Source organism: Diplotaxodon limnothrissa, linkage group LG1 (assembly GCF_057381915.1).
Source record: "Diplotaxodon limnothrissa isolate DT_005_m linkage group LG1, D_limnothrissa_male_GT1.1, whole genome shotgun sequence".
Taxonomy (NCBI): domain Eukaryota; kingdom Metazoa; phylum Chordata; class Actinopteri; order Cichliformes; family Cichlidae; genus Diplotaxodon; species Diplotaxodon limnothrissa.
This window is the reverse complement of record NC_140596.1, coordinates 3,526,041-3,548,141: the sequence shown is the minus strand read 5'-3', so window position 1 is coordinate 3,548,141 and position 22,101 is coordinate 3,526,041. Positions and strand designations below refer to the sequence as shown.

The 22,101-nt window shown below is 40.8% G+C and overlaps 1 protein-coding gene across 1 annotated transcript in view; it reads right to left on the bottom strand.

The window, feature by feature from the left end:
• The window catches only part of plekhg4 (pleckstrin homology and RhoGEF domain containing G4), a 62,928-nt gene extending 55,635 nt beyond the window's left edge, over positions 1-7,293 (bottom strand). Inside the window, exons 1-2 of the mRNA XM_085351158.1 lie at positions 7,188-7,293; positions 6,245-6,300 (exon numbers count right to left, since the gene is read on the bottom strand). Coding sequence (XP_085207284.1) covers positions 6,245-6,300; positions 7,188-7,293 — 162 coding nt within the window. The remainder of the gene's footprint in view (positions 1-6,244; positions 6,301-7,187) is intronic.
• Positions 7,294-22,101: the final 14,808 nt, after the last annotated feature.

The window sequence follows — 22,101 nt, the reverse complement described above, 5'->3', positions numbered from 1 at the left end:
GTCATTTTCGCGGAAAATGTAGTTTTTTTACTTGTAGGCCTTAAAAGCCTATACTGGTGTTTTCATAAGTCATGTTTGACTTTTCTGAATGGTTTCTGGGATGCTTAGAACTCGAATTGCACTGCTGGAAATAGTTTATTTTGATGCACATGCTGTTTTCTTTGCAAATTTGCATCATAGGATTGTTTTTTTGTTTTTCCTGCAGTATATAAAAATTGCTGTGTCTCCAAAATAAAACTATGAAGACACTCAAAATAAATTTCCTGTTGTTGTAAACTATTTTTTGCAACTTTTTTGTATTTAAAGTTTTGAGGGATAAACCTCTTAAATTTCTCCAAGAAATATATGTAAAAAAACAAAAACGATTTTCAATTTTTTTGTAGTTTGTTGCACTTTTTTGCAATTAATGTAGTTACTATGGACTTAATACATACATATTATTAAAATATGGGCTATAACAGTTGTATTGATGTATAGCAACTTGAAATGCTCCCACAAATGGCACTACAACATGTAAAAAAAAAAAATAATATAAGCTCTGCCGGACTTGGTTCTATGGTAGGTCTTAAAGGGTTAAATAAATATCGTCAAATAATCGTGATCTCAATTTCAGTGAAAATAATCGTGATTATCATTTTTGCCATAATCGAGCAGCCCTAAATGTCACAGCCTCAAAGACACCAGTACAAAAAAAAATAAACACAAAAAACTGCCTTCTACTTATATTTCGTGTATCAGAGAATTCACATTTGTCAACAATTTACAATACAGCTGACGACTAAAAGCATAATTCCCCTATGCTTAAACAGAACTTCACTGTATTTTATTTGAAATTAGAATGGAATTATGCAATTAATAACTACAATAAGGAGGGAACGAGTAGGGCTGGGCCATGTCATACCGTTCACGGTAATACCGGTATAACGTTAGGCAATGATAAGAAAATGAAATATTGCGATAGAATATGGGTAAAACGTAAGTAAGTAAAATTTTATTTATATAGCACCTTTCAAGATAAAATCACAAAGTGCTTTACAGAGGCAGAAAACAGACAAAACAAAATAAAATCAACCAAAAGCAAGTTTAAACAGATACATTTTTAACTGCTTTTTAAAAGACGTGACTGAGTCCACAGATCTCAAACTCAAAGGGAGCGAATTCCAGAGTCTGGGAGCCGCTGATACAAACACTCTGTCACCTTCTGTTTTTAACCTTGTATGCGGGACAACCAGCAACCCCTGGTCACAAGACCTCAGGGGCCTGCTGGGGTGATAAGGAAGAAGAAGATCACTTATGTAAGTTGGAGCTACACCGTGCAGGGCCCTATAAGTCATGATTATGATCTTAAAATAGACCCTGAACTTGACAGGGAGCCAATGCAGTTGAATCAGCAGGGGAGTGGCATGGGAGTATTTGTGATGCTTTATCAGAAGCCTAGCCGCAGCATTTTGAACACCCTGCAGTCGTTCCAGGGAGGCATTACTTAACCCTTTAAGACCTACCATAGAACCAAGTTCGCCAGAGCTTATATTATATTTTTACATGCTGTGGAGCCATTTTTGGGAGCATTTCAAGTTGCTATACATCAATACAACCATTATAGCCCAAACTTTAATAATATGTCTGCATTAGGTGCATAGTAATTACATAAATTGCAAAAAAGTGCAATAAACTACAAAAAAATTGAAAATCGTTTTTGTTTTTTTAACATATATTTCTAGTTAGAGAAATTTAAGAGGCTTATCCCTCAAAACTGTAAATACAAAAAAGTTACACAAACTAGTTTCCCACCACAGGAAATTTATTTTGAGTGTCTTCATAGTTTTATTTTTGAAATACACCAATTTTTATATACTGCAGGAAAAACGAAAATAAATATTATAGTGCAAATTTGCAAAATAACAGCATATGCATCAAAATAAACTATTTCCAGCAGTGCAATATGAGTCTTAAGCATCCCAGAAACGACACAGAAAGTCATAAAGTCAAACATAACTTTTTAAAACACATAACAAGTAAAACACAAGCTCATAAGGCCCCGATCGTAAAAAACTACATTTCCGCAAAATGACGTCACTTCCGGTTTCGGGCAGGTCATGCGGTCATGTGATAGTTCGCGCTGATGGACGTAGGAAGTGTTACAAACAGCTGATGGATCGGCGAAGCGTGTTTCTGGAATATCATGTTTTTGTTGCTGCAAGTGATTTTTATGCAGTTTTTGCAAAGCTATATGTGGAAGGAAACTGTGACCTAGGACAAGCTGATGGCATAAGATGTAAGTACAACTCCTCCAGTTTCATATGCAAAAAAAATTATTGCGCTAGCTTACTTGGTTGCAGAGCTACCGGGATTTAAAAATAGTTACGCAAAACAGAGCGTGCCCGCTCCGATCGGCTGTAAAGGGTTAAGCAAGTAAACAAGGAATTACAATATCTAAGCGAGATGAAACAAAAGCATGAATAATCATTTCCAATTCGGAACGTGACACAATGGGACTCAGCGATATTTCTTAAATGGTAAAAACAAGAGCGAACCAAAGATTTGACGTGTGTGTCCAGCGTCAGAGCTGGATCAAGTGTAACACCAAGGTTCCTAATGGAGGATTTAATATAAGAAGCAAGAGGGCCTCGATTTTTAACCACGAGGGGAACAAATTTCTCAGGAGCAAAGACAATGACTTCTGTTTTATCAGCATTTAGTTGAAGGTAATTACCAGCCATCCAATCTGCAGGACTGCAAGATTTGGAGCTTAGAAACATCAGGTGGCCTAAAAGAGATCTATAGCTGAATATCATCTGCATAACAATGATATGAAATATCAGAGAAAGAGCTAAGAAGTTGCAGAAGAGGGAGTAAATACAACAAAAAACAATAACGGTTCCAAGACAGAGCCCTGAGGCACCCCAAAGGCAAGAGAGCTGACAGAGGATCTGAACTTAGAGGTAGCCACAGAGAAAGATCGAGTTGACAAATAGGATTTAAACCATTCCAATGCGGTACCCGATACACCCACCCAGTGGTTTAATATATGTAACAAAATAAGATGATCAACAGTGTCAAACGTGCATATGCAGTGCCTTTGTTTTCATACACATATGGCGGAAAAAGCATGGTGGCGACGGAGAATGAGAAGGGCGAAAGAGGATCGTTGTATGAAACATATGAACCAGAATTGGTTTGTAAAAAATGTGCAACCTCAGTGGTGTGGAACTGGTTTGGCTTTCGTCCGTGAGATATGCACCAAAGCACAATTTTTGAAAGCAATGCATGCAAGTGAGCCGTCATTATTACCGTGTTTTTTGGAAAGTCGCTCTTAAAATCCTTTGATTTTCTGAAAAATCGACAGTGCCCCTTATAATCCGGTGTGCCTTATGTATGAATTCTGGTTGTGCTTACTGACCTCGAACCGATTTTATGCGGAACACTGCGCTCAGAAATCTGTCAAAAAATGTTTTAGTACGACTTTGGTAAGCTACGAAGCCGCACCACTTGATGGACTGTCGGAGCATTGCGGGTACCGTAGTCAGGAACCTCGCGGAGTGATTGCACTGTTGAATTTTTATATAGTTTTAATGCACATAAAAACAGCTGCTTGTTTAAGTGAAAATACATTGATATTTTGGTGGGGTTTTTTGTACTAATAAAGTTGCGAAGTTGTAAAGTATTTTGTCTCGCGTCAATTATATCGTCAGTTATATTGTTATCGCAAATTTTCGAATATATATCGTGATAAATATTTTTGGCCATGAAATCACTTTATTTTTAAAAACCTCAGTTACAAACTGAAGAAAACCAGGAAACACATGGTCAGCCTGCAAAGTTGTGCTCTCTGATCCATCACCTCAGCAGCTCTTTAATCAGCACACACACACACACACACACACACACACACACACACACACACACAGGCAAGCACCCACCTGCAGCATCTTTGCAGCCTCCAGCCAATTACCCCACTCACATTTTTTAACCGCCTCAGTGAGAATTGCTGTGTGCTTCTAACTTTGTGGAGACTTGTGTGAGATGTGATAAATTTGTAACTACAGTTATTCCAGCCCCCACTTTGAGATCTTCAGAGGGCTGTTTGAAGGTTCATCTCAGGGTAAGTTGATGCATTTAGTGAATAAAGGTCTTAGAAAAAATGTTTAACAAGAGCATGTTTGACTTTTCCTGAAACTGTATTACGGCTTCAGCGTCTGTAAAGAGGAGAGACCAGAGATTGAGGTGCAGATCATCAGTCAGCCTCACACACACCACACAGAAATCCTACAGGAGAGGGCGGTTTGCCTCTGATCCAACATCAGATGGCAGAAACCATTACTGCCACTTCTGTGAGCCAATGAACCAGTGAAACCGACACAACGCTGATGTGCTGTGGATGCATATGAGTTTTATCTTGAGTTTAAAAAATAATAATAATAATATGAGTAAGGAAGGAGCTTTGGTGATGAAGTGGTATGGAGCTCTGGTTAGAGGAAGTTGCACTAATCAATGTGGGACGCGATCACAGTGCGAATGAGGACAGCAGTACTGAGCTTGGAAAGAAAGCGTGCCATCAAGCATGACACTGAAAGCTGGAGTTTGGTGGCACTGAGGAGAACCTCGGATTTTATCACTGCTCAGTTTGAGAAAGTTTTGGAGTAGATTGATACTAAATATGACAGATTCCTAGGGAACACCTGTAGGGATTTGAAAATGTTGAGACGAATTAACCGTTTGGCTCATGGTCTTCTTACTCCTTTGTTTGTTTCTTCTTCTGTTTATTATAATCATGATGTGGTGAACAGCAGCGTTGTGGCATCTTATATGCGAGGTTGCTTTGAGCCATGGATTTAGGGATTGTAATACAAAACAAATGAGACACACATTCATCATACAGTCTTTGAAGATTTCCCCCAGTTTTCCTCAAACTGAATTATCTGCTGCTCTCCGTCTTGAATCGTTTTGTCTTGCTGGCCTTTAGTGTGAGCGCAAACTCACATGTCATGTTACGTGTGTCATAGCAGTGTGGCTATGAAGCTTTTTAATTTCAAAGCACTTTCAATCCCAGCAGTAAATGCCATCTTATTTGCAGACAGGCTGATGCATCAGTGCATTCCTGTTAAACAATTAAAGCTAACTCCCAAGCAATAACAACTAAAACCAGTCGTGCACTTTAGATGCCCTAAATCTAATCTGTAATCACAGTAAGAGCTTGAATCCAAGCAACCGCAAATAAAAACTGGCCAGCCCCCGAGGTGGAGGACGGGGTTGCACTCAACCTCCATTTTGGCTCCTACATGAGGCTGCAGAGCTAATCTCTGCCTGCAATTCTCGGACTGTTCGCGCTGAACGTCTGACACCTCGAACAGCTTCTCCAAAACCACACACTTTCATTTCTGCACCACAGGACAGCAGCTGGATAAAACACAAGCTGCACATCAAAGTGGAAGAAAAGCAGAATATAATAAAGTCAACAAATCAAGATTTGATTTAAAGGCTTTTCCCTTTTTACTCAGTCTGGAATCACTTATGGAAGCTTCTCTCTTCCATCAACATCAATGTTAATGTTGTTTTATGGCTCATAAAAGCTGCACAACACATTTGTTTCTGCTCCAGTTGGACAGGAGAAAAAAAGAAAAAAAAAAGACCCAACAGACTGCAACACAACAGTGAAATCAGCTGTGAAAACTCTTCACACGCACCGCTGGTCACACAAATTAGCACTTTTACCTGTCTGGAAAACATCTCTTGCAAAACTTGCCTGACATTCCAGGAATTCCCAGAGCCATAAACTTTGAAGGAGTAAACAGATGTTTTCTTTCAGTTCTTTTCCATTTTGTTCACTGTATTTATCACAGGGAGGGCGACTGATGGCTCCATCTGCCTCGATTCAGGTTTAAACAGGCTTTTAATGTCAACCAGAACAGAAAACATCAACAATTTTACCTGAAAGGGAGGATCTGACATACGTTCCATCAGAAAGAGAGAATTTCATCTGTTTTTACTCATCTGTGGATATATTCAGACATTCTGCAAACAAAGATGAGACTGTAACCGTTCAGCTGTGCTATTCACATATTTCAAACAACATTAAAAACAATCTTTTCCCTTTTTTTGATTGTGAATAAAGCCATCTTGCAGCACACCGACTGGAACTGCAGAACTCCTGGGAGAAGCACGAAAAAGCTGCAGATAAAGCCAGCACAGTGTGCAGAAACAGCAGGAGAAGAAGCAGGCTGACAGCTGAAAGGCACTCACTCACCCTGTGTTTGCAGCACGACGCCCACTCTCCTGCTCTCAGGACAAAGTTAATCCAAACTGAAACTCAAAAACACTCCAGATCTTGAGAGAGTAGCTGAGCTGTGACAGCAGAGCTAGCAGAGCCAGCGAAGCTCCATGCATGTGTTCGCAGAGAAGCTGCCTGACAAAAATCAAGCCTGCAGGCTCATCCAGCTCCACCCCCGGCTCTCTCCCCTCTCTCCCCCTTCTCCATTTGAAGCATGCGAGTCTCTATCAGATTCTCTGGATTTACCAAACAGCTGATAACACACACACACACACACACACACACACACACACACACACACACACACACACACACACACACACACACACACACACACACACACACGGCCTGAAGGTGCTGGCAGCAGTTAAGAGGACATTCTTGGGACAGTAAATCAAACCTTTAAATAGTACAGCCGAATGCTGCTGAACACCAACACAGAGGGAGAGCTCAAAGAGGCAGCACAGGATTCACACCACAGCTGCTACAAAAGGCTGGATGTGTGAGAGTTTTACAACAAATGAACAAACACATTAAAGCCAAATAAATTCCCACTTTACTGATCCAGACCATCAGCTCCAGGTACATCACCATGCTCAGGCTCTACAGCATGGCTATTCAACTAAGAAGTTAGTTGGGCCAGATTTTCAAACCGAGGAATTTATCTGGGCCAGATATTTTTTTGCAGCCAGTAAGCAGCAGATCATGATCAATTTCAAACCCACACAATTGTATTGAAAAACAAGTAATTTTTTTTTATTCCTTTTTCCCCTGTTAATCTGGTGACCTCACAAATGCACACCAAAAGGTCCATTTAAAAAAGGGGAGCTATAACTAAACTATTTTTTTTGCACATTTGAAATAATAAAAAATACATTTTGATAATTCCCTTTCAAATTAAAATAAATATTTTGCTGACCACTCACTTTTCCTGCCATGGATGGAGCCCCATCCGTCACAAGTATACAGACACGCTTCATATCCAGACCATTTTCCTCAAAAAGAGCTGAAATCTTCTCAAACATTATTTCGCCAGCTGTGTGTCCCTCTAACGGTAGCAAGCCGAGCAATTTCCCATCCAAAAAAAAACGGACATATATGCACAACTGTGCATTATCAGTTCTGTCTGTGAACCCATCTCCTGCTATAGATATTACATCAGTTTTCCTCAGGTCATCTAACAGCATTTCAAACTCGTTTGACGCCAGAACTTCATCTCTACGAACTGTCTGACAGGGGTACGTTTTTTATAGCAGATGTCACACTTACTTTAATTTTTTCGTCACTTATCACCGCATCCACCACAGCCAGCATGCAGTATTTCACTGTTTCAGAATCTGTGAAAGGCCTTTTCTTCTTCGCCAAGAAGCAAACATGAAGGAAAGCTGCTGCAACTCTCTCTTGGACTGTACAGGACCCTCACCATGGTAGTACAACTCCGGTTGTAAGATTATTAAACTCGCAGTTAAACTGTACTTTTGCAGCCCTCTCCTGAGATTGCTCTGGAAAGTTTGTGTAGAAAGTCTGGTGTTTGTCATTGTGGTGCCTTCGTAAGTACAGCAACACACTCACTGCAAATTAAACACATTGGTTTGGCATTTGGATTTGGCGGTAAAATGAATAAGTATTTGTCAGTCCAGGCAGGGTTCATTGTCAATTTTGCGCTTTTGGACTGAGAAAGACATGCTGTTGTCGCATCATATATTACAATGATTGTTTAATATGTTTACATCACAGTGCATTTTGGGTTAAATATTGCTAGGCTACTAGGAGTGTTGCATTCATAGTCTACACTACACTGTAGGAATTTTTAATTTTTTAAAAATTAATTTTTTGCGTTTTCTCTGTGTTTCTGCCAGGACCACAGGCAGGGCCACTCACAGGTTGCTTCTGGGCCGCATTTGACCCGCGGGCCACCATTTGAATAGGCTTGCTCTACAGCCATGAGATACAAGTTGAATTCAGACCATTTTGATCCTTCAGCATTTTTCTGTAGTGACCATAAAACTGCAGCTTTACCTCATGATCCAAAATAAGCAAAATAACAAATAAACAACTTATCAAAGAAGCAATTTTAAACTTTATCTTCAGGCACTTCGCTACAAGTAGCCGGTCAAAAATAACAAAACAGAAAAAAAACAAAAACAAAACACACATCATATGTTCCCATTTCATTATATTAATCAATGAAAATACCAAAGATAGTACAGCTTGACATAAAATAGTATTTCTCCAGAGATTTATAAAATTTTCCAACATTTCTAGACATTACTAAACATGTTTTAAATTCTTGCAGACTGGTGGGAATTCACAAAACAAAAATATTTGAAACCACCTGAATCTTTAAAAGGAAGGGCTACACTGAAATGTTAGGGCATTTAATTATTACTAGATTTACTCTAATGAAAGCTGCAGAATCAGGATTTTCTGGGCGAGTGAAGCCAACAGGATCGTTTTTAGAAGGAAAAGTGATTATTTTCAAATCTGTGCTCAGCTATTTTAGAAACTTCACAGTGTTGTGAGCTATTTAAGCGCCCCGAGGGCTCACACATCTGAGGAGAACAGAAAGAAAAACACTCAAACTCGCACCGAGGTGTTTTCATTTCATCAGGCAGCAGCTGCGAGGGATACGGTCAAAAATTCAGTCTGCCGTGTGCGGCGAGAACAAACCGAAATGTTAGACATTCCTGGAGTCCTTGGTCCTGCTACCATCAGCATCCGGCTGCCTTCATCTTTATAGAAATGAAGCAGCACGACTCGTCATCATCGCCACACAACATTCGGTCCTGAACACTTTGCCACAGAGCTGCTTAGACTCACGATTTTACTCCCTCTGATTACATAGTGCATGATTTTTAATTATAAAATTGCAAATAAATGAATTAGCTTTAATATATTTGTTTATCAAATGGCTGTAATTACAGTAAATAATAGAAACCATGCATTGACATCTGTTATGTAAGGGTTTGCTTTAACTCTATGCAGATCAATCCAGTCTGCGCCTTTTAGAAGAAAAAAAAAAAAAAAAAAAAAGTATTTCTAACAGAAATGCTCTCAGTACATAAATGAAGGCGCTGTATCTGAGCTATTAAAGTAAGATTTCAAACAATATACATCAATAAATCTCATAAATCACCAGTTTGATTGTCACAAATATCATTTTTGGGGCTGCTGAACTTGACTAAACTGTCATAAGGAGAGAGGCGGGGGTACACCCTGGGCAGGTCGCCAGTCTATAGTAGGGCTGGGCCTAGGGGTGGGCGATATAAACGATATACGGTAGAAACGATATAAATTTGGCCAACGATAGAGATTTTGACTATACCGCTCTATTGCGATAGCGCATGTTGATGATGTCATCAAGCTGCGCCTGTTTTGGTCGAAAGCATCGCAGCGGCTAAAACCATTATCATCTGCAAATTATGCCGGGCGACAGTCACAGCAAAGAGATGAAGCACTTTTGACTTCCGTAACATTGATTCATTAATGTTGAATTCTCTCGCAGCTGTTCTATTCCCATGTTGTTGCAGTATATTAATAACTAACCTTGTATTGTGGATGAATAATCTCATTTGTTGTCCTGACTGAAGTTTGGCCCGTGTATAGCATCCTGCTATGCGATTGCGTTTGTCCTTGACCACCAGAATCCCTCACGTTAACTTTTATCGAGTGGAAAAAAGGTTAGCATTTATCCTCCAGCTTCACTGTGCTAATGTTATGGTAACATAGCTGTGTCGCTAGCAATCACGTAGCACAACATTATATACCAGGTAGTCCAACTTCAGTAACCCTGCAAACGCCACTGCTGTTTAGTTTTCTGTCTTTATTTATGTTGGAAGTGATAACAGAGCTGTACGTTTGAATTAGTTTCAAAAATCTCTCAGTCAGAACATGGTATGTGATGTTTAGGTGGAAACTAGTGAGCTAACTTCCGGTTAACTTCTAACTCCGTTAAATTTAATAACTTCTGTTTTCATGGATGCCTGGATGTTAAACTTAATTGTTACACCTGCTAAAGCAGCAACGCTGATGATTTTATTAAAGATGAAAGAATTCAGACCGTTTTTAACTCTCAGTGTTCGTTTGACTTTGGGACCTGAAGAAGACGGAGTTTTGGACTGGATTGGATTTCTCCGTGAAGCTCCTCACTACAGCAGCCGTAATGCTCTGACAATCCATCAAAACATTTTTTTAACAGATTTCTGCAGCCAAAATCGGTTCGAGGTAAGTAAGCACAACCAGAATTCATACATAAAGCACACTCTCGATTTTTGAGAAAATTATATCGCGATATGGATTTTAGGCCATATCGCCCAGCATTAGCTGGGCCATATTATACCGTTAACGGTAATACCGGTACAAGGTAACGATAAGAAAATGAAATATTGCGATAGAATATGGGTAAAACACGCATGCGCAGTGCCTTTGTTTTCATACGCACATGACCGAAAAAGGCAGCGGAGAATAAGAAGGGGGAAAGAGGACTGTTGAGTGAAACGGATGAACCAGAACTGGTTTGTAAAAAATGGTGCAACTTCACTGGTGTGAGTTTGTCCGTCAGATACACAGAAAAGCACATTTTTTTGTAGAACATGCAAGCGGGCCCTCGTTATTGCCGTATTTGTCGGACTAAGGTTCTCGTTAATCTGGGTGTAATCAGGGTCCAAAACCCCGTCCCTTCAGGTCCCAAAGTTAAACGATCACTGCAGCATCACTGAGAGTTAAAAACTGTAAATTCTTTCATTCTTAATAAAACGATCAGCGTTGCTGCTTTACAAGGTGTAACTATGAAGATTAACATCCAGGCATCCATGAAAACAGAATTTATTACATTTAACGGAGTTAGAAGCCAGCAGGAAGTTAGCGCAAGTTAGCTCGCTAATTACGCTAGTTACCTAAGCATGACATAGCATGTTCTGACTGAGAGATTTCTGAAAAAAATCAAACGTACAGCTCTGCTATCACTTCCAACATAAATGAAGACAGGAAACTAAACAGCAGTGACGTTTGTAGGGTTACTGAAGTTGGGCTAGCTGCTATATAATGATGTGCTACGTGATCGCTAGCAACACAGCTATGTTAGCATAATATAAACAGTGAAGCTGGAGGATGAACGCAAGCACTTTTCCACTCGATAAAAGTTAACTTGAAGCTTCCTGGTGGTCAGGAACAAATGCAATCACATGGCAGGATGCTGTAAACGGACCAAACTTCAGTCAGGAGAACAACTGAGATAATCCATCCACAATAGAAGGTTAGTCATTAATATACTGCAACAACATGGGAATAGAGCAGCTGTGATAGAATACAGCATTAATGAATCAATGGTACAGAAGTGGAGGAAGCACGAAGAATGAGTTGAATAAAGTTTGATTTATCTGACTGCTTTGTTTCGCTTAATGTGCCTTATAATCCCGTGCACCTTATGGTCCAAAAAAATACGTATTTGACTTTTTTATTTGGCACACTGCAGTATAATGTTGCAAAGCACCTCTTTTTAACTTCAGTGGATAATTATATGTGGTTATGCTCAGGATATTTCTACTGGAAATGCCTTTTGGTTAAACTTTCAGCAAGGAATTTGCATTTGCACTGTTAAATGTTTATATAGCTTTAATGCACATAAATAACAGCAGCTTGTTTAAGTGAAAATAAATGGATAGGGTTTTTTGTGAAAGTTGTGGAGTTGTATTTTGTCTCACAGAAATTATATCGTCAGTTATATTGTTATCGCAAATTTTCAAATATATATCGTGATATATTTTTTTGGCCATATTACCCTGCTCTAGTCTATAGTAGGGCTTCTTTTTTTAACTCAATAAATAAATAGAGTCAATACCAACCAAAATAAAAATACCTGCATGTATACAGAAGTAAATCCCAGTATTTGCACGCAAGTTTACGTGGTCCTCTGCATATGTGAGCTCAGTCTCCAGATGGGTTTAAAACAACAGAAGCAGAACTTCTTTAATCACAAAAATCAGGTGCTGTTGTGAAACTGAAGCATGACAGTAATCATATGAGCACTGACAGAGACAAAAACTGAATAGATAGAAACAAAAATGCAACAGGATACAGGGATGCATCCTCTGTCCTGAGGGTTATTGTTGTCTCCACTAACGCTAAGTGGCAGGTGGTCCTCCTTTAACCTTAAGAGGGTCTTTAGTGGTCTCACAGGGACCCCGCGGTGTCTCCGGGGAAAAGACACGAGGGGAAATCAGATCAAATGAATAAAAAGCAGCACAGGGAGCTCGGTAATGAGCGTATGTTGTAGGTCACAGCTGTGTTCTGCTGCAGTGACTGAGTTAAACACTCTGAGCCTCACAGTGATGCTCAGACCAAAAACAAAAAAAGGACACAAAACTAACGACAACAGAAGCATCAACTGAAACATCTCAGGGTTTCCACCAGAAAAGATGGAAGCTTCAACCAGCATCACAGGCAATTTAGTGTTGCACACAGTCAGTGCAAGTCTACCAACCTCTGTAATGTTATAAAAACAAGATGAAGACAGCCTATTCCGGCCAGAGATCAGAGTTATTGGACTATTTTAAACATTTTTACACAAGATTTAAGATTGAATAAACTAGAACTTATGTATTCAGTAGTTCAGTAATGTCTTAAATAACCCTTTTCTTCGCCACATGAGGCAAACCGGAGTATTCCTGCAAATAAATATTTCTGATGCCTCTTTTCCTCAAAAGTGCTCCCGTGAGGACTTGGTGGGTCAAGCACAGTCAAAAAGCAGCATGTGGAACCACCGCTCACATAAAGACTGCAGCTTGTAGCTCTTCTATCTAAAGCCCAGCAGAAGTTGACGTAGACCAGAGGCAACGCTGGGCTTCTAATGGACTCACAGCCAAATGCCAGGCACAGTTCAGATAGGAAGATCCAACTTAAATTTAAACATACAAACACCACCTTCATAACAGACTCAGTAGACCCAGACTGGATGAATACATCAAAGGATTAAAGGTTGCAAAGTGCGGACGCACTTCACCAAACACAAAGAAGCAGCTGTGAACTCTGTGGGAGTGTATTCACGTTAAAGAAGCCTGATGTTTAAATATAGCAACAGTCACCATAGCAGGTGTATATCAGACTGGATCGGCGACAGCAAGATTTATGAGCAACGGCTTTTATCTTCCCCTTTCAACTGTATTTACAGCAGGATAATCCTTTAGTGGGTGATGTTCTGTCTGTGGAGACTCGGTCCTCCAGGAAGGAAGCTGCCTGCAGTCTGTTCTCATTTACTGACAACACTCAGACCTCCATGAGACAAAAGCAGCAGCCAGGGTATCAATAACCAGGCACAGGATATCTGCCAATCAAATACTGACATATCAACCTAAGCACCAAAGTTGGTTTTTTGTTGGTTTTTTAGAAGAAACAGTTAGCCCCCAGTTAGCGCATCATTATATGTCAACTAGCCCAATTTCACAAACTTTCTTTCAAACATAGCTGGTATTTAGTTTTATGTTTTTATTTATAGCCAAAGTTATAAGGACTATATGAATTTTTACAGAAATACTTCAGCCAGAACATGGAACATCATCTTTAGCTGTAAACAAGCCAACTTCCTCTTTTTCATAGACACCTGTACTATAAAAGGCACAGTCAGTTGTTTTGTGTTAATTTAATAGAAATTATTGTACTTAGAAAAATACACTGAGTGTGTAATTATGTCTTGCAAAAATGGATGCATTCTCATGAACTCCAATTGAACTCCATTGAAAAATCAATCAGAGCAACCTATCACATTGTTGCATTTAATGAATTAAGTTTTTGGCATGTTCTAAGACTTTTTCCCCCAATAATTAAATCCAAGCTGTAAGAACCTGTGAATCAACAGGTGGCCGTGGGTTACTTTCATTTAAAATCTTTTTTTCCACGTGGTTGACAGAAAATCAAAGTGTTTGTCACCAACTCTGCTTCATGCTTTGTGTGAGGAATGTGAGGATTCAGCCAAACGGAGTATGAATAAAGAAACATTAACAGGAGGAGGAAGAGGTGGAGTTGATCAAATAAACCCTGCAGCGCTGGCAGAACCAGTGATTAATGACTGCTGGCAGGAGAGTCGGTTTGACTTTCTGTTCAATAAATATAATGACAGCATTAACAAGGCTGGAAGAATGGAAGCAACTTTTGGATCCATTATTGATGGGAGGAGCCCACACAACAGCAACTATTACAGATAAACACAAGTACTACTAAGTACTGGGACTATAAATCATTTTGGTCAATACCGAGATGCTCCTTATTTTACACGCTTAGACTTTTGCTTTGAAACAGTTACTGCAGATTTCCCTGAATCCAAAGTATAATTTAACTGAAGACACTAAATGAACTGTGTCTTTTTAAAGAGTTACAAAAGTAAAGTAAAGAAACTGTAAATGAAACTATACAATTTCTTTTTTTTACCTGATTAAAGTTGAAAGTCATGCAGGATCATTTTCAACAAATACTCCAATTAATCCAATTTAACAGACATCTGTGTATGATGGTGGGATTGTGAGACATCAACAGGCAGATATTGTTTTTGAGTGGATGCTCCAGACGTTGTGGAGCTCTCCTGGTTGACATGCCTTCAGAAAACTGAGTTTCTCTTTTTCAAGATGGAGGACCGCAGGGTGTGTTCCAGCTTCAAAGGGATTGCTATCCAGGCAAACGTCGAAGTCAATCTGGCTGTGGAACACTGGACCAGCTCTTTATCTCAGTTTGCCCAAACAGTGAACTTGGCTTCAGCCAATTCCTGCTGCGGGTTTTCAGGAGTAATATCAGGCTGTTGCTGCAGGTTATTTGCTCCCTTGACAATCATAGTGACAGTTTTTCCTTCTGGCAATAAGTCAACCTGTTTCCATGGAGCGTTGACATCATCAGGTCTGCCCTGTGTCAGTGATGTTTTGGTGCAGCCAAGGGGCAGAAGATGTGCAGTTCAGTTGTTTCAGGGTCTACTGCATTATCTCCTTTTCGTAGGTGATATACTGATAACATGACCAGCTGACACTGAACCACCTGTGATGACAATGAGTCTGAGGACATGGTCAGGTGTTTACTTGAAACCACAAATCCTTTAATCTAGTTCATAATTTCTACTTATGAAAATCAGCAAAGAAACAGATTAAAGAAGCAGGCTAATGTTATGATTTTAACACTTTACTTCTTCGCTGATATCAATCCACCCAAGTCAGCTAATTAAGGTGGAATGAATCTTTTACTGCTGTACGAGAAGAGATAACTGAGATTCCACTCTTGGAGATGGTGGGAAATAAACGCCTTCTCTTATCTTATACTTGCACTGTTTAAGTGTATGAAGTGGGCAACAGTCCCGAGTAAAGTACCATTACAGTTCATATAGCACTCCACTGTTCACGTCAAAGCGAACACTGCCTCGATGACGCTCCTTCAAACCCCATCTCCTTCCTGTTGGCAGTAAAAAGGCTCCCTGCCGCCGCTCTTTTCTTGCAGCGACTGCATATTTTGTCCTGCTGGTCTGTTGTGGTGAGCAGCTTCAGTTCAGTCCTGAACCCCGGCCTTGAAGAGGCCTCTGTGGAGTCTGCCTTGAATCCAAAGCTTTTATGTGTTGGCCAGGCTTCCCCGGAGGGCTCCTTAAAGGCAACACTTTAGCCTGACTGCAGCTTCAATGGCCTCAAAACGGCCCTCTTTTCATGTGACTGCTGAATATGGAGAGAAAAGGAAGAGGGGCAGGAGGGTGAACCGGGTCAGCTTGCTTCACAATCAGTGGCTTAAACCGCCCAGTCCCAGCTCCATTTATAAAGACTCCTAAATATAAAAGCAGTCTCCAAAAGTCAGCAAGGGTTTTCTGTTGTCTCACATACTGCACTTTTCAAAATCGTTTGAACACAATTACACTATAAACCTCAGTAACTGTAAGAAGGGCCGACATCGACTACCAACCGAAACTTAGTCTGCTTTTAGTGGTATAAAGCTAAGTAAGGAAGCCCCACAACTGTAGGCAACCTTTAACGATCTTTCCACAGGCTTTGTTATAACTTGTACGTCTTTTAGATCTTGTTGACCAAAGGTTTTCCCTCCTCTTTCCTGACTCAGCACGAACCAAACTGAGTGATTTTAGGCTCTCTGGGAGTGGAAAAGGTGCACTGCTGCAAAGGAAAAAGCCTGGGCTTGATTTATAATCGCAGACAGCGAAGGCGAGGGGTGAAACTGACTATAAAACCACATGTTGGTTAGTTAACTGTCAATCACAAGCTGTTAGCCACCGAGCTTACCTCCTACTGAGTAAACCCCCAATCTGACTCTAAAAATGGTTGTAATTTATGAATTTCAACATTTATTGAAGTCATATTTAAAATTAACTTCAAGATTTAATTAACTGAACATCTTACAGGGTCACCCAGCTAATCACTCAGCCCTAAAAGAAACTTTTATCAGTCATAAAACAAAATCTTGTGTTCAAAGAGTTTTTCTTACAGGAATTTTGAGAGCGGGTTCTTTGAGTTACTCTGGTTATTAATCCTGGACATGCAACTAAACAACTACATTTGATAACTACATTAGTGTAACACCTCTGAACCTGGTGATAGATAGATATTTCTCTCGTTATGCAATCACACTGCGTTTCATACGTGTGAACAAACACAATGGCATGCAGAGCAGTTTGGACGGGGCGTCCAGCGTGCAGTCACATGTAAAGTGGTGATTATCCAAATAGGCCTGCCTCGGTGGGCCCGTTCTGTGCCCTGTTGTATAATTACTGGTGCCGTGAGAGCTGAGAGGCACAGAGACATCTACAGGATGACAACAAATCTATAAAACAGTACATCTCTCTGCTCTGAGCTGTCCGAGTGACAAAACAGCTCATCGGAGAAGAATGTGAGCAGGTTTTCCACCTCGCAGAACAATTTCACACAGCCAATGAGGAGCAGGGCCAGGCTTGGAGCTAAGCCCTCATAGAATAGCTTCATTCTTGGCCGGCTGGTCCTGGTTCTGTTTCCAAAGAAAGGCAAGGACCTCCCAACTGGGCAGCCACATTCCCCTGTGGCTGAAGGATGGATTACTGACACATTATTTTTACTAACCGGAATAGTCGCTGCTCCTTATGTAAAGGAAGACTCACAGCTGCCATCAGATAGTAAATCTAACAATGAATAGTGCCATCTTTAAAGCTATTCTCCATGCACTGCATTTGAATAAACTATTACATAACTTTAGTAGGTCTACTTCTTCAGAAGAGTGTTTTTATTTTAGCTTTTGTGTGGCGAGCACGGCAAATGAATTAGTGTAACTATGGAGCAGGTATCTGTCCACTTTGGTTCACATATTACGGCGGGATAAATCATTTATTGCTGTATGATGATACGTCCCACCAGTGAAGCCTTTCTGTTCTCTTCATGCTGGAAGTGGCTGTCTCATCAGCAGCAGTTATGCTGTGTCGTTTTTATTGTTTCAGCCACACACTGTACATGAAGGAGGGCGGCTGACAATCATCCCACTCTTAATGAGCCATCAGTTTATGTCAATGGCAGCGATCACAGCCTGGTCAGAGCAGGACTAGCAGTTCTCCTACTACTCTCTTACAGCTGCAACTTCTGATTGGCTCAAGAGGTGCTCAGCAAAGAAATATTCCTCCTGGCTCCACTAGATTGTTTGATAAGGCACAGAAGGCTAAGCATAATATTTATAACATCAATCAATTTAATTCCATTTTAAAGAAGAGAAGAAGTGAGCAATTTTGGAATATCAAATATATTCAATATCAACTACACAGGTTACAATCATGTCAATCCACCTGTGTTTTAGTACTGACATATGATGTGATACACATGTGCACACATCACATTTCTGAGGTTTTACTCTAGTATTACTATCTGGAGGCAGTGAGATATAACATTACAGGGATGTTCTAGGACAGCGACAACATCTGGATAAACAGGTACAGTTACTCAAACTTAAAACAAAGACCGCAATGTCCCATAACTCAGGCCAACAAGACACGCCCAGCATCTCCTGCAGACAGTCCACGTCTTCATTGCTTCATTGCGCAGAAGTAAATCATTATTACACTACTGCAGTGTGTTTCTCTTGTTATGGATAAATACTTGGTTAACCTCCTAGGACCTGGCGTCCACATATGTGGACATCACATTTTGGGTTATTTAGACCAAAATACTCAATTTTTCTCTACAAGGGCCTGATATCCTCTTACGAGGCAGCACAGTGGTTAGCACTGTTGGCGCACAGCAAGAAGGTCCTGAGTTCAATTCCACCACCAGGCCAGGGTCAGGACCCAATCAGCCCAAATATCAAAGAGAAATTAAAGATGCATGCCATGGAAGAGTTCGGGTCTTAGGAGGTTAAAGTTCATGATTTCCTATCATTTTTCACCACTTCTTTTCACAGAGAGACATTTTGAGCCATATAAGGTAAAAATGTACAATCTGAGTGGATCTCTAAAAGTTGATTCTGTTCATGAACAGAATCAACTTCTGGAGATTTACTTACCTGGATGACTGAGCATGCATCAAGATGAAATCTGAGTGGATGATGACATTTTTATTTTCCAGACTTTTAAAGAATACATCACAAACAGCAGCTGAGATATCAGTGGGCTCACACTATGCATGTCACAGGCCGTGTGCATAAGATTTCAGAAAAGAAGATATGAGTGTGGGAGCTGAAGCGGCTCCATCAGAGAGTCTGAGCGGGCGTGTCCTCCTCATTATACACCCAGCTTCCTCAATCTGCTGTTTACAGCTGGCCGGCTGTCTGACAAAACTAACAATTAGCCTCAGATTTACACCCACCAAGCCAGGTGAGACTGCAGGCTTCATAAACAACTACATCCACTTAGCTGCTGAGTAGGCACGGGGAAAGGCAAGCAGGGTTACCCCGCTGACCTGCAACACATAAACACATAAACGTCAGTTTTCATAAATCATAGCACAGCACTGTTCTATGTCAGCCAAGTTGATCTTCAACAGGTTCTTCTCCGTATATCACGGTGAACACACCGTCTTTGCTCTGCTCACCCAGACTCAACACTGGGAGAAAAACTGAGCAGGAAACCTGATTTGTGACAAGGTGTTTAAAACTTTCTCTTTTGTTGTTCTGCTGTCTGATGCAGCAGAATCACTGCCTGCCAGGAAAGCGTCCATCGGCCTGCTGAGGTGTTGGTATGTGCTTTCCCTGGGGCTCAGGCCTTACTAGACTGTTGGAGAAGCCTGATGGAGGGCGAGGCTGTGATTCACAGGATAAACTCTGAGCAACAGCAGCAGCTGAGAGGTTAAAGGAGACGCAGATCTGAGAGCAGTTGTTGTAAAACAGATGTGTCATGCTCCAAGTCTGCGAAACAGGTGGGGTTTCCATTACAGCCCAACTTCCACCTCAGAGACTAAAGCTGCAGAGATAAATGCTGAGGGCTGCTTGTTTTCTTTTAATCATCAGCTGACAGCAGCTGAAGGAGGATTTTTTTTTCCCTTTTTAAACCAAATGCATATCGCGTGAGGTCACTGAAGCCTCCGTGACAGGATAAATCAACAGCAGGACACTTGAAAAGATACGAGGACGAATGACTGTTCTGGAGGTCACTTAAGAAGGAGAGGACAAACGGCTGCTGTGCGCCAAACACAAACACAGTGAACAGGAGCATGTGATTCTTCTTCCTCAGATACAAAGAGGTAAAACAGGCAGAGACACTGAAGGATATAAAAAGACTGGAAGACAGTAAATGTTAAAAATGCCAAAGACATGGAATCAGATCCAAACTACATTTGGCGGTGGGTGGGAATCTGACTCTAATCACACTCTTACCTGTGAAATCATTCACCTTGTCCCCACCCCCCAAACCCACCTGTACATTTCATAGCATGCAGATGTTTGAGCATGAACTTGACTGAGCTGAAAGTGTCAATTATCTGAGACTACAGTGAGGCAATTCAGTATCAATCTCATAGTATTAATAACCTTAATTTGATGCATGAATGAGGATATGAGCCAAAAATGAGTAAAAACAAAATGAGCCATCATCAGTAACCTTGAGCATTGGTGATCCCCAACATCAACAAACACATGCAGCCCTACTCCACGAACAGCTAGCATCTGTGGCTAATAATGAAACGATTTCATGAATGTGGGAGCAATCCAGCAAACAAACAAACAAACGTGTCCGGCAGCTTTTGCAATCAGAATTATGACCTAAATGCACTGTGATGCCAAACAAGATCAGCTCTGTAAATTCTCTATAGGCTCCCCTTGTTCAGGGTTTATCTGTACATTTCTTCATTTCCATTTGTGCCATTTCAGTTATTACATGGTTATAGTTATACGTGGTATCCAGTAGGGGTGCAACGATATTCGTATCGATATTGAACCGTTCGATACAGTGCTTTCGGTTCGGTACGCATATGTATCGAACAATACAAAATTTGTAATTTATTTTATCAACTTTCCTTCTGACGATGCTGTCTGTGTTGAGCGCTCAGTGAATCTGCGTTCGACTACTCCGCCTAGGGTTGACAGTGCAGCCTAGGCGGAGTAGTCGAACGCAGATTCACTGAGCGCTCAACACAGACAGCATCGTCAGAAGGAAGAGCGCAGGGCAAGCTAGCGAGACAGAAGTTAAGCTCTCCTTACAACATGGACCTCCCCACCCTCATTCAGATCTGGCGTTTGGAATTATTTTGGTTTTCATGTGACGTATGACCCTGAAGGTAAGCGCGTCATGGACTAAAGTAAAACAGTATGTTGGATGTGCCATGCAATGCTCAATTACATGGGTGGGAACTAGTGTGTTAGCGCAGTTAGCTCGTTAACGTGTTGGCCGTCTAGCCCCATGCACGGGGCGATCGGCGGTAGCTCGTTAACGGAGATTTGCCGTGTTGTGGCGTTAAGGTCATTTCAACGAGATTAACCTGAAAGCACTAGTGGGAACACAACGAATATGACTGCACATTTACGCCGACATCATCCTAGTGCAAAGACAAGTGGAAGCAGAAAAAAACAAGCAAGCATGCTACTAACTTTAGCCGAGTCATTTAGACAGCTGTTTAATATGCTGCTGAGAATATAGCCCAGAAGAAGCGGATAGTATAGCTTTTATTTTGGAAAGAGCCATTTCTCTGTAATAAACTCTCTTTTCCAAAGATGAGTGATTCCTCAATCAGATACAGGGCTCGCAATATCGCTAGCCCGACGTCCCGGGGCTAGCGATTTTTTCAGTCGGGGTACCAAAATCTATCTCTGCCCTGCCCGTCAGGCTATTGTAGGAAGGGAAAATATATGTCAATGCTTTTGCATTCTTTCGGAAATGTAGCTGGGTAATTATGTCATTGGCATCGGTGAGCCACTGTCAATATGTGACATATTGAAATCGCGTTTGAATTTGCGCTTGTTTTTTTGCTTTCACTTTGCAATCGTGCGAACTGTGTTTAGAGAGCAACAGCACTGATCTGTGAGTGATGATAATTTGTGCACCAATTCCTCTGACATCGTCTTATTAATCGTTAGCTTACTATGCAAACATGACAAGTGAAATCTCCCGCAGCTTAAACATGTGAGAGGTTGATCGCAGAGAATCGCTGAACTTATGTGAGTGCGCGTGTAAAAGCAGCAGGATTTATATTTGACTACGATGACCTGGATGACTGAGAACCTTCACAGACAGATATATATTTTAGTTCTGCTGAGCCAAATAAGACAGGTCAGGGTGAAGAAGTGACAGCCAAAGAAAAGCTTACCACAAAACGGAAAAGTTATGACAAATCAGACTATAAGGCAAAAAGAAAGTGCAGCTTTATGGTTTCATGGACAAAAGAATTTCTGTGGCTGCAATATGACGAGCTAAATAACCAGGG